The sequence below is a fragment of the Akebia trifoliata genome, chromosome 11 (assembly GCF_017979445.1).
Source record: "Akebia trifoliata isolate Shusen 1 chromosome 11, ASM1797944v1, whole genome shotgun sequence".
Classification (NCBI taxonomy): domain Eukaryota; kingdom Viridiplantae; phylum Streptophyta; class Magnoliopsida; order Ranunculales; family Lardizabalaceae; genus Akebia; species Akebia trifoliata.
Genome location: NC_141385.1, coordinates 19,028,609 through 19,044,360, shown reverse-complemented (window position 1 = coordinate 19,044,360; position 15,752 = coordinate 19,028,609). Strand labels below are relative to the sequence as shown.

Genomic DNA, 15,752 nt, shown 5'->3' with positions numbered 1-15,752 from the left:
AATTCGATATTCTAGACTTCTAATTTGACGTGGAATCCCATCGTTATAATCTGATTTTATGATCGGATTAACATACCATGGTTGGATGACCATTTATCAAGCTCAGATTAGCCATTGACCAAGAATCCAATACTGAGTTCAACTAACGGTGAGGTTGACTGTTTGATGACTATAGACTAATAATGATCACAAACTAGCCCAGGAGATCCCTTGCGTCGAAACCTATCAAGAGGCAATGCATGTGAACCCCACATACCTTTACACTATATAGAAATCGCCTTTACACACAAAGTTTCTTAGGAAATAAGTAAGAAAAATTATCGAATCTCATAAGTTGTGATATGCTCTAAGGTATCCAATACTATCGAATAGCATATGACATCTAACGCTATCCTAAATTGACTCGTCACTTCTTGATACACAATAACGCATCACTTTTTGTGGATTTTCTACGAACTTTTTTTTGGTAAACAAAATAGTTTGTTTTTGTATACTATATACTAGTTTTTTATTGAAACTACAAGCAGAGTTTGGTAGTGCTCTCTTGTGACATCCATTTGTCATTCCATCCCTCAATCAATTCATCCATCTATTTATCTATCACGTTTTATGTGGCATAGCCACTACGTAGAACCGGAGGCATTGTCCCATCAATTTGTCTAAAACATACGTTCTTTCTATCCATCCATCAATCAATCGATCTATCCATCGTCTAACTTTCTATATATCTATTAAAGTAGTTTCACTTTTAAAATTATTCAAGATCCATAGAATATCAACCAATTCTATTCAATGTGTGGTGCCCCGCCAAACGCTAACACAAAGTCCCATGTTAGATCTCAAGGCACAAGGTGGCACCTCGAAATTTTGGCATGGTTTCCTCTGTTTTTGTTAGCATTGCAAGGCGTTCAATCTGCACGTGATAAACGACATACAATCTTGCATATATATACAAAATATAATAATAATGGAAGCCTATATAAATCTAATAATGAACAATAGATCAGACTGCAGAAGAAGAAATTTATATACGTGATTATACAAAAATTCCTCACTCTAACAAAAGTCCTAATGCTCAACACAAATCTATAACACTCTTGGACAAATCGAGTATAATTTCAATACTTACCAGGTGACGAACTCTGGTTGACTCGCCATGCTCTGAATCTGAAACTAAAAAAATGGAGAAGGAAAGGGTGAGTAACAATGGTTACCCAATAAGGAAGCAAACAATTTCTGCCAATAACCTTTCCTAACATGAACAAATAAACATACTGAATCATTTTAAAATATGCAAAATTTTACAAAAGAAATTACGATTAACTGGTACATATAGCTAGGGATGAACAACTAAACATTTTAAAACTCACATTACATCGATCAACAGTACTTACTATAACATTATCTTTTTATACAAATTTAATTAATCAAATGAAAACATTAAACATGAATTTCATTTTATATACCAAAACAAGACAACAAATACATAATACACAATGGTGGAGTACTAGAATTAGAGTGTTGGGATTCACGACTAAATTGCTCCCAGTCGGGACATGATGTTTCATAATAAAGTAATAGTTCCTGATTTTGTGGCTGGTTGCTGTTTACCACACTTGTGGGACCATTTATCCAGCTCAGGCTGGCTGTTTGACGTGACTAAGCAATAGGTCTATTTTCGATGTGTCAGAACGTTTGACTACTATAGATTGTTAGTAATCACTGACTAATCATCTTCTTCTATGCCTATCAGGCGTGCATGTGATTCCCAAATATACAAACCATTCGTATATGACCACCTTTACATTACAAGTTTACTGGTAAAGATAGAGATGAATAAACCCGGCATGTGATTCCTAAATATACAAACCATTCGTATATGACCACCTTTACATTACAAGTTTACTGGTAAAGATAGAGATGAATAAACCCGGATTTCAGTTGTGACTCCACTCTTACACGTGTCCCATACCACGTATGAGTTTGGTGGTTCCTACCGTATATCGTAGGATAGTACACCACTCCGGATGATATAACGTATTATCTTTTCAGGCATTCACAGACTCTTTAACAGCTCACAAAATAGCTACACACACACACACACACACACACACACACACACACATATATATATATATATATATATATATATATATTATTTTCATTTGAAAATAAAAAAGAAATTAACAATAAAAGGTTGAGAATGGATATCCAGTTTCCTACCATGCAAGTGTGATCACCCAGCCTAAAATAAATAACAGAACGGAAAAGTAAACAGCACCTCGCGCTAATAGAAATGAAATAAATATGCAACCAGTAATATTATCCTTGGATATCCGTTCACCAGCCTACACATAACACAACAATGTAAAATACAGACATCACCCCTCGGATGTGACTCTGATATTTTATTGATTCATACCCTTTTTTTTTCTTTTTTTGATTTTTACAGTTTTCAATCTCTCAAACAAAATATCCACTTTCTGATATTCATCAACTCAGTATGAGTTCACTGAATATTAAATCATTTTTCCAACTATGAAATTCATTTTTATCAATAACATTGAAAAAGTACAAAACTTAAATCAAAATGGGGTCCAAGTGATGCACAAGACCCAACTAATGGAAATAAATTGATGAAATATCCTACCCACGTATAATTTATTATAAAATACAATTAAACATATCCAATATGCAAGTTCTGACGTGAATTTAAAATTACCAATTGAATTCTATATTTTTGAAAACTCACCATAAATTTTTAATAAAATCCTAAATGCAATTTTCATAATTTATGATTACTAATAAAAATTAAGAGTTCCTTACTATCTCTGTGCGAAAAAATTAAAATACATGCACGGAAATCGAGGCGATTGACACGAAATTAAGATGATTTGAACTTTGAGATTGTTGATTTTTGAATCTAACCCGGTGGTTTCAAGGATCTCGACACCGTCGTCTTTTCTCTCTTCTTCGGCGGAGGACGGTTTGATCCCGAAATGGATGAAATCTTAGGTCAAAGTTTTGAAACCTCTGTATATAAATACGGCTATTTTTTGATGATATGAGACGAAAAAGAAAAGAAAACGGAAAGAAATTGGGTGGGTTTTGTAGAGAATTAGGTTGCGAATGTTTCTCCTTTCTACGTCAGAAGTCGACGGCGAGCCGTTTGCAGCCAATCTGAGATGGAAAGTCGAGGGAAAAATAAATTTTTTTTAAAAACCATTGGCTGGTTTTTGGACGGGTTGGGGATGATGATGAATAAAAAAATTAAAAATTTATTTATATAAATTTTGGGACGGAATCGATATTTTACCTATTGTTTTGATCGATGATAACTTGGCCATCCGAACTCCAAAAGTGATGAATGAATACTTTATTTCGTCTAATTTTTCATTCTGGATTTAATAATGTGATCAATTTCTAAAAATTCTATCTCTAACAAAAATTTGCATTTTTGGCCCAATGTGACCATAAAATTGACGTCGTTTTCGTTTTTGACGTTAATTCGACTTTTTGGACTCTAAAAATGACAAGTAAATAGTCTATGTTCAATAATTTTTTGTTACGAACCCAATGGTGTAATCGAATCTTAATAATTCTAACTTTAGTAAAAAGTTACTATTTTAGCCTGGTCCAACTCAATAATTAAGGATTTTGAAACTTTTATGTTTGGACTCGCATTTGAGCGTGCTTACAGGTTAAAGTATGTTTTTCGATCATTTTGAATTCAATGGTGAGGTCAGATTTCCTTAAAAATGATTAGAAACCTCTTAAAATTTTACCCCTAAGTCCCACTTTCAAGATTTTCTCAAAATTTTACTATTTAATTTTCTCGAGATACGAATTGAAAATTCAGGATTTTACACGATGGTTCTAGTTAAGTATAAAGACTCGAAAAACATAATTTAACCATAATGTAGACACCCCAATTTGCATGAACCCATTAGAAAATCTAAAACTTTCTTAAAATTATTTCAATTTAGAGCTTAAGCTCTCCATTGGGCCCGTATTGCCACTTAGCATCATTTTCATGCATACGTATATACATGCATCATGTCATATAATTTTACATGCTTAACCTTGTTCTTAATCCAATCTAATTCCATACCATTTTCATGATCTAATCTGAATCTATATTTGTTCTCCATTAACTGATCCATCACCTATACCTTAACCCAAAGTCCATAATACCATTATCCATAAACCAAATCTATCTCCAAACTCATTATCCATAAACTAAGTCCATAGTCATAATACCCATAGTCCACAGTCCAAGTCTATCCCCTAAGCCTAATATTGAGTCCATTCTAAGCCTATTTTCTCACACCCCTCAAAGGATGACACATGTTGATCTCTTATAAGCCCTAAATACCTAATGCTTTAATCTAATTAGAGAGTCAAATCCCCTTTATGAAAATCAAAGAATACTTTTCTCAAAAGGTGTAGTCAAACTAAGAAGGTTCTTTGGTTTTTGGTAATAATCCATAAAGTTGAGAGAACTTCTAATCATACCCTAAAAAGGTAAGAATCTTCAAGTAAATACATGAAGCTCTCCCATTAGTCCATTTCAAAAATATACATCCACCATTGTTTTATGAGTTATTTACAAATGAATCAAGGTCTACTTTTCATCTACCATTCCACCTTTACACATGTCACTCCCCTACTCACCTTCCTAAAGGTATTTTTGTTTTCCCATTAGTCTATTTCAAAAATATACATCCACCCTTGCTTTTTTGAGTTATTTACAAATTAACCAAGATCTATTTTTTACATATCACTTCACTTTTACACATGTCACTCCACTATTCACCCTCCCAAACTTTTTGTTATTTTACCTCTATTTATCAAAAAAATAAAGATCAAAGAATATTTTTTGAGTTTTTTCACAAATGTCATTTTTATTCTCATACAAATGAAAAATCCAAAAAGAAATAATTTAAACCTCATGTCCATTATCTTTATTTTTAAGGTTGGACCACTTTATCCCCAAAAGTTCTTCAAAAACTCTATAAATATCCTTATATGAACAAAACATGCTCTAAAACCCCCATCTCTCAATCTAAAATTCTATTAAAATTCCTACTCATTCTCTTCTCTCTCAACCTTCAAGTCACCCAACCCTCAACTATATCCTTCAACTCTCAAGCTCAAATTTATTCAAGACATCTAAAGGGATAAAATGGGTATAGATAGGTTTCCTTTTTTAATACTCACATTTTCTTCTTCTATCCTTCTCATTTATCTTTTTAGAAGTCTTTAAGATGTAATGGAGAAACCCCCTTCATCCCGAGTAGATTGAACATCAACCTTGGGCATGAAATGCTTGAGGCGGTTTGGTCGAAAGAATGGAGGTTGAAGCCCTTTTTAAACCCATTTTTATCTTATACATTATAATGTACACTATGCACACACACCACATATGCTTGGTTATGATGAAGAATTGTGTAACTCTCTTGATGGGGTTAAAACATTAAATTTCTAACTATGCATGCATGCATTAAGGTTGTGAATCTAAGGGAACTCCATCAATGAAATTTCTCTAAAATCCTAAACCAACATTTTAACTCATGTAAAAATGTATTGGCTCCATGGGATATCCTCTTCCATAGAATATTCTTCATGTCAACACTAACATTAAATCTTTTTTGAAAGAGGAACATATTCACCATGTGCACATACCCACTTCATGTATCTCATACATTTTTATTGTTATGTTAATTTTTTAAAAAATGGTTAAATTTAAAAGGTAACCACTCTAGGTAGAGATAATGGGGTGCCTAACACCTTCCCCATTCTCTACCGGAATCCTCTTACTTAGATCTTCGGTAGACCACACATTTTCCATTAATGAGAGTCACTACAATGTCATAAACAATAATTTTTTGAAAAAAAATTGATTTAGGTGCCCATTCACACCTATTTTTAAAAAAGAATGGTAGCGACTCCAAACAATGTAGCATTGAGTTCACAAATGAATATTTCATATCTACACATAAGATATAAAATTAGAAAACTGTGAAAATTTGGCTAAGTGTCTGAAAAAGTGATTTTTCAAAGTTGTTTAAAATGAAAACGATTTTTTATAAATGGAAGCCTTCGACAACATAAGAAACACCATGTAATTTTTATAGTTTGATTCAAAGTAACGTTAAAGATATCGAGTTTTGAAAATCAGACAAAAATGTCAAAATTTACATTTTGTTCTTGAAACTAAAAATCACATTTTGATACGATGAGATTTGGGTCTTGAAACCAATTCCAAAATTTTTCAAATAGGAGGTAAAACCTGAATTTCATTAAAAAACTTAAAGTAAATGGAAAGTAAAAAAATTAAAGTGGACATTTATTTAAATATTTTAATAAGTAATTTTAGTGTGTATACTCCTTCACAACACCAAAGAAATTTGTTGGAAAATTTTCTGACAAAATTATTGCAAAATCGGTGGGACCGATCTTTCAGGGCGGTGGGACTGACAGTAAGGTGAAAATTGCATTTTTTTTGTTTTGTTTGTGATTTTGCTGATTTCACTGTGTGAGTTAAAACTACTTGTTTCTTTGGTAAATCATTGAAAACTAATGAATAATTGAAATTCTAAACATTTAAAACCTCATCAATATTTCAATGAAATGAAATCTACTCGATGGAAACCTAAAACTACACTTAAGTTGAATGAAACATGCTTAAGTTTTGTCGATTCATCGATAAATGGTACAACAAGAATAATATTAATGATTTAGATTAATTTCTATGGAAAATTTCATACAACTAGAGAGTAGAAGGGAAGGCATCCTACCTCGGACTATTTTTGACGGTTGAACAGGGTTTAGGATCGCCTCTGGCCAATCTCAGAATTTTTCCTCCAACAAAAATCGAAAATCTTAATGTCCAAACGTAGTCCTCGACGACATGTACGACTTTCCTCCTTTTGGCAAAGCTCGAATCGTTCTTGTTCAACGTAGATCTGAGTTGCAAAGGTCGAGGAAAATTAGGGCTGAATTTTGTTTGGAGAGTAAAATAAGAAAAATCAAAATTTTCTTTAGTTTTTTATATTTATACTTAAGTGGGGACGTAAGCGTCATTTCAAAAATTATTCTTCCCGAATATCGATTTAGACATTATTATATTCTATTTTTGGTGATTGTTCGACATGAATGTAATGGTGAAATTGGCTTGCTCAAATTCTGTCTCTAAATTAACTTTTTACCTATTGGATAGAAGTTGTCGCAAAAAGCGAGGATTTGACAACTTTTTTGTTCGACTCTTAATAAAAACATGCTTATAGTCTAAAGTATATTTTTTGACCCTTTCGAATCTATTGGAGAAGTTAGTTTATCTCAAATATTTGAAATTAAGAATTCTTACTTTTTAATCAAAGTTAGAATCTACAATTCTTTCCTCAAGATGCGCATTCAAATTTTCAAGTCATTACAAACCACGTCTATTCTACATTAGAGGTGATTTAAGATTGTCTTTGCTACACATTGTGTGCTACCTCTTATCTGGAGATCTTACTAGCCAATTTTGATTTTAAAAAATCGATTTGGAAAGCACGATTCGTTGTTTTTAAATAGTTAGGAGCTGTCTAGCTTTTGACACCTATAACAAGTCAATTAGGTGGTTTGATCATATTTCTGTGTGCATTGGTATATGCTTGGTAGACATAGTCTTAGAGACGAAATTCTACCGTTGGATCCCGAGATTGAGATAACTCTTTTTATTATCCATAAAACCCGATGTACTACATTCTTCGAGCAAAACATGGAAAATAATCAAGGTAACCCCCCTAATAGAACAAGCAATCAAGGTAACCCCGCTCATAGAGCGCACATCCCGTTAGTAAGAGAGAGGATCATGCATGAGCATTGACTCCCACATTGACACATCCTCCCTCTTGTATAATGTAGACACCCCATTTTTGGGACCTCCTGATTCGACAACTCGTCACCCAATTATTGTGGATCCCAAATAACGAGTGCATGCGAGAGTTGTAAGGTTGCGAGAAGCCCTTTCCCATTTCCTTTCCCAATCCTATTTCTGCAAGTTGTAGCAGGTTAAATATTATTTCTATTTGTACATGACATTGCCTAGAGAAGAAATAAAAAAAAATTATTAAAAAAACCTAGATATAACGTCAGTTTTTAATAAAACCGACGTTATATAATAATTACTATTTACAATATTTATTATTACTAACTTATAACCGACGTTATAACCTTGCATTTAAGACATCAATCGATTTAACGTCGGCTTTTTAACCGACGTTAGAGATGATGTTAAAAGACAATAACATCGGTTATAAACTGACGTTAAAGGCCTTATTCCTGCTAGTGTATTACGATCAAATATCATGTGATCAAATGTTCCAATATTCACAATCCAAGAATACATTGTAGTAAGAGAACTACAACAAAGGGAATTACTTGCAAGGTTCACCTATGGATGTGTACTACCTTCTTTGTGCATAGACAACAATTGTCAAAATTGTTCTGGGGTGAAAGATTGGGCATTAGAATCTTTGGCTGGGTTTTCTTGGTCATGAGAAATTAATTTAGCATTAGAAGAACCAAATCGTACCCTATGTAAGCAATGCCCAGATGGATACCCGGGTATAACAAACATTTTTCTTTAACATGACCAACCCAACCACAATGATCACATGTCGGATGAGTACACCAATTACCATGAGCCTTAGTAAAATCTCTAACTGATGGTTGATGAAAATTGGCACCAGTAAATGCAGCTAGAGCAGCAGACTCAGCGATAATTGGAGGAATTGCAGCTACCGATCTTTCGTTTTACTTCTTGAAGAAAAAGAGCATATGCTTTGTTCAGAGTGGCAAGGGGTTCCATGAGAAGGATTTTCCCTTGAATAGAACTGTAAAAATCTTGGAGTTCCATTATAAATTGTGTAAGATGCTCTTGTTGTTGATACTGCAGTAAGGCCTTAGAGGAACCACAAGAAGATGGTATTGAGATGAGGGAAGACAACTCATACCACAATGTCTGCAGTTTTGTGAAGAATCCAACAATAGTCAATGAGTCTTGGATGCAAAGAGCAATATCTTGACGGAGTTGGTAGATCCGAGGAGCATTGCTTTGTGCAAATCGTTCCTGAAGTTCTGTCCATATTTCGTGGGCAATGGAATCATAAGCCATGTTGTCAGAAATCTCTCGAGAAAGAGAGTTGAGAAGACATGACTTGACCATGTCATTGCATCTCGTCCATGTGGAAAAATCAGCCAAAGTGGGCGATGGAATGGCCATTGATCCATCAATGAAACATAACTTGTTTCTAGCACTGAGAGAAGTACTCGTGGCACAACTCCAGCTTGGAAAGTTAACACCATTCAATAGTTGGGAAACAAGGGTTAAGCCTGGATTATCCGAGTGATGCAGAAAACAGGGGCTCGACTTATCAAGGGTCAAGGTTTCATGGGGATTGCCAATTGTGCAGGATGAAGGACTTGGTTGATCCATTGAAATGAGGGAAAAAATGCTTCAAAATGGAATTACAAAGTGAAGAGAATGATGAGTAGGAAGAAGCCAGATAACACAAAGAGGTAGTCGATCACATGTGCTTTGATACCATGTTAATTTGTGGAAACTTGGTATATATTTCTCATTGACTGGTCAGTATAAATAGAGTTTACATGGCTGTGAAATCCCTAAATTACAGGGATACTAACAGCAAATCTCATATATGTTAAATGATAAGGATCTTAATATAATATCTTAACAGAAAGTGGGATAATTCCCAACAACCATGTCTCGCCCTCAGTAAAAAATCTCAACTTCCATGAACCTTACCCAAGCGCTTACCAGACTCTTTCAATTTATGATCAGTCAAAAAAAGTTGTAAGTTTCAAAAATAAAAAAAAATACGATGGAAGTTCTTGAACGTCGACACCCATGAACATACCCCATAATGATGAACTTAACTATTGTAAGTTCTGTTCGTTTCTTCGAGCAGTTAATTATTTCGCAGCTATAATTATTCTGATAGATTCTTGGTGTTATTCTGTTGCATTGGGAACTATGTTCGAACAACTGGTATAAAACTTAAGAAAAATTCTTGAAATTGACAGTTCTGACAACAAACTTCAGTTTAAACACCAGATTAAAAGGCCTAAGAAAGTTTTGTTAAACTTGTGTAAGATATTGAATCCATGTGTTCTCTCTAATTATAACGATTTTTTCATATAAAACATAAACATAACAACATAGTACTATATATGTTCGTGGAGATGAGCATTTTACATTATTTGTTCTTACGTATTGAGGTTTACTAACACTTTAATCACAATTGCTTTGTATATTACACAACGTCGTAAGTGATCTTGATGCTTGTATTGGTTTGCCTGAGTTGCAAGCACACACCTTTTCTTCCAACAAGTAAACCAGCCAACGAACCAAGCATTGCAGCATTGATATAGGTTGCAGGCTCCAAGTATAAGTACTCCGACCTCAAGTCATTGAACTGGTCGTTTGAGTTCGGTCCTCCAACAATGGCTCCCACATGGGTGTTTGGGTTTGGATCGTTTCTAGAGTACCAAGATGAGTAACCCTCGGTGCAACCCACTTTGCTCGGGTGAGCTTTAATAGAGGGGATGGATGCAGCTCTATGGTGCAATTGCAATGGGTATTTGGTTCCGAAGCCCACCATGTACGACATCCTCATTGGATTGTTTCCAAGTATGTAGTCCACCTAAAACGCAAAAAATATTAACACAAGTTAGCATAACAATCTGAAGGGAAGTCGAAATCTAGGGTTCAAGTCATGTAAACAAATTTACTAAATGGTTTTGGGTGCCAATCCCTATATGCTCCCCATGAACATATCAAAAGAAGAAAAAAGAAATGAACCTGTGATTTAGCAAATGCTTTGATTTGGGAGGTAGTGAAAAGGACTGAACCACATTGGACTCCCTTAATCTGCGCTCCATTCAAAGTTTTCGAGTAGGCAAGTAACACCATTGAAGCACTAGTAACATATTGTAAGTTACTACCATCTCTCACATACAAAAGCCCTCCTGCAAACAAATTTCTCGCAAAGAGTTCTCCATGTAATAATCCCATCGAACTCATATACTTAATAAGAAGAAAGCAACTCATCCATACCAGGAGTTGGTCGAAACTGGGCTGAGCTACTCCCTGGCATTATCGCACAGACAAATGAGTCTAAGTCACTTTTGAACTTGGTAAGATTACTCGTTCCACTTGCATATTCCTATGAAAATGTTGAGATGGATGAGTGGAAAGACTAAGAAAAATAAAACTAGAAAAGAAATCATTCATGAAAATGTAATAGCCCAGCCCATTGTCCCATTAGGTAATACTATGTGCAATGGAGTCAGTTCAAGCTTGAGTTACGGAAAAAAAACGTGCAAGTTGAAGGTTCTAGATCATAGAGAGGAAAACCAAAAAGAACATGGATTGAAATAGTGAGACTGCCTATGACCACATATGAATTAACAGAAAACATAGCTTTAGGAAAAATTGATTGGAGGAACCACATGGTTTGTTTAATTAACAAACCCACCTGTTTGAGATATGGCTTTGATGATGATGATGATAACAACAAGGAAATGATGACCTAAAGACAATTTTACCTTCGCCAGTAATGCCTGAGCACCGGCAAATTTGTTATCCCAACTGAACTCGGACACGGCCTGACTCCATCCTTCATTGTTCAAAACAAAGCTTAAGTAATTGGTATCTCTACTTGCTTTGAACAGCCAAGCTGCAGCCCATAAAAGCTCATCCTTGCAACAATTTAAGAACAAAACATCAGTACAAGACACAAACTCATGCTCGTTACAAGGGTTTTTTTAAATATCTTGAAGTCCATATATACCTTGTAGCCTGAGTAGGAGCAGTAGAAAGGGCAAGAACCTTGGTAAGATCCTCTATATTCCTTGGCGAATTCGAAAAGCTGTCCAAATTCCATACTTAATATGGCAAATAGAACATTAATGGGTTTAACGAATCTTAATTTACTCACCATTTTTGATTGTCTTATGAGTTTCGAAGAATAGATTGAATCTACACCTTCAAATACAATGGAGGCAGCAGCGAAAGCAGCTGCAGCTTCAGCAGCTACCTCTGTGCCCGGTGAGTTAGAATCTATCTTACAGAGAGTTCGTGGTGTGTCCATGTCTTCGGGACGCTCCCAACATTGATGATCAGCGTTACCATGTCCCACCTTTAAAACCCAAAAATGAAATTGATCATAGGAAGCAATGGAGAGGAAAACTTGTTATGGTTGCAAAAGTAAATTAAAGGCTAAGGAAGGTGACCTGAGTATAGAGTGTGTTGGGTGAAGTGTGAGCCTTCAATATGAAATCAGCACCCCATCGGATAGCTGATTGGAGGTAACCGAGCTGGTTGGCTGAAGATAACTGTGATTTGTACTCGACAGCAGCCCAACTCAGCAAACTGACACTAAATGCCATGGGCCATCCAAACTTGACATTGTCACCAGCATCGTAGTATCCACCACTCAAGTTCACCTGCCATAATCACACCCTTAAGGATTAATCAATTTCACTTCATTTGACAGTCAAAAAATAAGCATAGCTTGTCGAGGAAAAAAAATTATGGACTTAACCTAGCTTTCATTTTGAGTGATTTTCGTGTAGGCTTTGTTTATTAGACAATTCGGTTTAATAATCATGTGGAGCACTTAGGGATTGGTTTATGTGGAGTGATTTTTTGCTCGTAAAATTTCTTGTCATAGTGCTTGCAGACTCACTAACATGTGCCACGTCAAGCCTAACGAGGGTTATATTGTAAATTGGGGATGCCATTTAACGGTGGATCCCGAATTCTGTGAGCAAAAAAAAAAATTGTTTGTTTCAGCTGCGGGAGAGCAGGAATTTGCCCAAGTGGGGGCAATTAAGAAGGGAAAGGCTTTTTGTGGGGTAATAAGAAGGGGATTTTTTTTGTGGGGGAAACTAAGAGTGGGAAACTGTTTGTTTGGGCAATATATATGTTGCAATAGCTCACAACTTTCTTGACTTTGAAAATTCTTGTCGGGGCAAGTGCCCCCACTGTAAATCCGCCTGTGTGTGATTTGGTCTGATAGTGTAGGTGTATATGTGAGTGAATTCAGCTTCATAATCATTTTTCAGGAGTCGTATTAGTGTGTGGAATGAACTTGTATTCATGCAACCAAATCGACCATCAGATTGACAGATTATAAGTTCATAACCACATATATAGGCACTGGGCTTGTGCCCTATGGTATGAACTCAGGGTAATTCAGATTTGCTGCTTCAGCTTTTGGTGAAGAATAATGATTTTCCGAGGCCCCCCTACGTCACCATCACAGAACTGTAAATCATTTGCCACGGGATACACGCAGAACCATAATTTTTTTGTCTTGTGAATCTCGAGGCAAATGATCTACGGTACTGTGATTGGGGGCATCATATGCCACGGGGTGGGGCATCAGATTATCACGACTCTTCAGTGAATATTTGAGGTACCCATGCCTTTTAAAGCTGATGACATTTCCTGACTTATGGTCTTCTATGAAAGATTAATAACAATGACCGAAAAGCCTCATACTCAATCTAATGCCAGAACAACAACAAAAAAAAAATCCTTTGTCCTCAACTTCTTCAACGTTGAGAGTAAAAGCTTTGATTTATTTGACAACCATTGTTATTTGAATAATGATGAATGCACTCGGTCTTGGAATGTGGCTGACGCGGCAAAAGCATGGAGTCACACATCTTTTTTTCCTTGTGTATCCCGATGAAAATGGTCTATGTTTCTGTGCCCTTGCCGCTTGCCACGTACCTAACCGCCTACCAAGACAGCATGCATCCATCCCGTCTCTTGTTTCTTTTAGTTCTTTTATCTTTCTGAAAAAGTCTTTTTCTTTTTAACTAATTTTTTATTTTATTTTATAGGTAAGCTGGACTTGAACCCACGCCCTCAAAGTTGCTTTGAAATGTGTCAAACCAACTGAGTCATGGGTCTAAGCCCATCTTTCTAAAAACTCTTGATATCTCACCCAATTCTAAGATATATTTATCAAAATCCCCTTGGCTAAAATTTTATTTATTTTCTTCTCATTGATTTAGAAGATGAAATGAAACCAAGAAAAAAAAAATCTTGTATTTAATTAGATCATGCAAACAACCAGTATAAATCTTGTAGGTTGAAGGCAAAAGATTTTTGGGGGAAAAAAAATCTACATTTTTTAGAAGCGTAAGTTGGTGTAAGGGAATAATTTGGCAAGGAAAACAAATTGAAAAATAACACGACAAAGTAGGGAAAATATTAAGAAAAAAAAATATGGGTAGTGTTCAGAGGACCTAAAGAGAGTAAACATTGTTCAAAATAAGGGTTAGAAGTTTTGGACGTGCTGATTTTATGTGAGGATGATCTCTATGGTAAAGAGATCATCTTCGTCGAAAATCAGCTCATTTCGAAACTTCTAACCCTAATTTACAAGTTGATGAATCGTAGACTGTCCTATTTTTATAAACTACTTTTGATGGGGTTAGAAGTTTCGAAATGGACAGAGTTTTGGTGATGATGATCTCCTTATCATAGAGATCATCCTACACAAAAAAGAATCAATGCATTTCAAAATTTCTAACCTATACATAAAATGTTTGGCTCTCTTTAGGGCCTCTGAATGCCTACAGATATATACTTATAAATGATAAAGCAATGTATAATTCATAGATTAAATGTAATATTAAACAAAATTGTATAATTCCATATCAAGAAATGTATTATCAAACAAAATTTATTATTAAGATTAATATTTAAATGTATGTTTAAAAACTTGGTCAATAAGTTGAGATTAAATCTTGGATTGAAAGAATTGCAAATTAATCATGATTTTTTTGAAAAAAAAAAATGGTAGAATTATTTCACTATTTTGACAAGATAGTAATCAAGGGGTGTCACCCGTATAAAAATGTGGGCTACCTCAAATATTCACCATAATCAAAAGAGTATATCTAAATTACTACTAATAATTATTGAATCCACTACCCCATCAGATTCTAAGCCCATGACCCGGACCATTTCAATTTTGGATTATTGATTTTCTTTTGGTTACATTATCCGGTTCACCATCTGAGAGTGCAGAGTCTCCTCTCCATGTGACCCGCTGATTCCGAGGTAATTTACCAGACCGTTGCCCTTCGAAGAACAAGATCGCTTTTCCAAGAGCATCTATGTAATCGAAGGTTGTTGAGCATGACCCATTATCATCTATAGCTAACCCGACCCAATTAGCCATGACCCAGCACAAGATCACACTCCAAACTATTCCAACCCGACCCATTGATTCACGTTTCATATGCTGGGTGCAGGGGTATATATAGAGCTTGTACTACCTGAAATGCCCTTGGACTATATGTAAAATTTCTTAAAATGTATGGGTAACTTTGGTCATTTATGCTTTGCATGCAAATGGTTACGTATATATATACTCATTGCCGATGGGTTGATTCTGAACTCTATCTCTCCTCTTGCCACGTGGAAGTGTGATGGAGGAGTAGAGAACAAAAGTCAAAGAATTGAAGTCAGCATATATCAAGAGAACGTCACAAAGATATGGTTCTTCACTCTTCAGTCTTCATGAATGATGTCTCTGATGATGACTTAATGAAAAAAATGTAAAAGTATAGAGAGAACCAGTGTCGAACGGTGCTGGTCATTAAGAGACTCCAACACCAATATGATATTAACATGTGGCAAGAAAAAAACTCCAGAGTCA

At 35.2% G+C, this 15,752-nt stretch overlaps 2 protein-coding genes across 2 annotated transcripts; both read right to left on the bottom strand.

Annotated features, from left to right (window-relative positions):
• Positions 1-8,761: 8,761 nt before the first annotated feature.
• Positions 8,762-9,484, bottom strand: LOC147391085 (uncharacterized). Its single transcript, XM_086458991.1, has one exon. The coding sequence runs from the start codon at positions 9,482-9,484 to the stop codon at positions 8,762-8,764; it is 723 nt and encodes a 240-aa protein (XP_086315117.1).
• A 693-nt stretch (positions 9,485-10,177) lies between these two features.
• Positions 10,178-15,327, bottom strand: LOC147391084 (endoglucanase-like). The gene is made up of 8 exons (XM_086417374.1): positions 15,090-15,327; positions 12,304-12,516; positions 12,009-12,209; positions 11,862-11,939; positions 11,617-11,769; positions 11,126-11,234; positions 10,871-11,037; positions 10,178-10,712 (listed from the first exon to the last, which is right to left on the bottom strand). Exons 1-8 carry the CDS (start codon positions 15,315-15,317, stop codon positions 10,323-10,325), a joined length of 1,539 nt encoding a protein of 512 aa, XP_086273500.1. The 5' UTR covers positions 15,318-15,327; the 3' UTR covers positions 10,178-10,322.
• Positions 15,328-15,752: the final 425 nt, after the last annotated feature.

Excerpts from the sequence above, each read along its gene's own strand:
- LOC147391085 (XM_086458991.1), bottom strand. The coding sequence starts at position 9,484 with ATGGATCAACCAAGTCCTTCATCCTGCACAATTGGCAATCCCCATGAA.
- LOC147391084 (XM_086417374.1), bottom strand. The coding sequence starts at position 15,317 with ATGGGTCGGGTTGGAATAGTTTGGAGTGTGATCTTGTGCTGGGTCATG. Across the intron at positions 12,210-12,303 it reads CCAACACACTCTATACTCAG|GTGGGACATGGTAACGCTGA; the intron begins GTCACCTTCCTT and ends TGGGTTTTAAAG. Across the intron at positions 11,038-11,125 it reads CCAGTTTCGACCAACTCCTG|GAGGGCTTTTGTATGTGAGA; the intron begins GTATGGATGAGT and ends ATTTGTTTGCAG.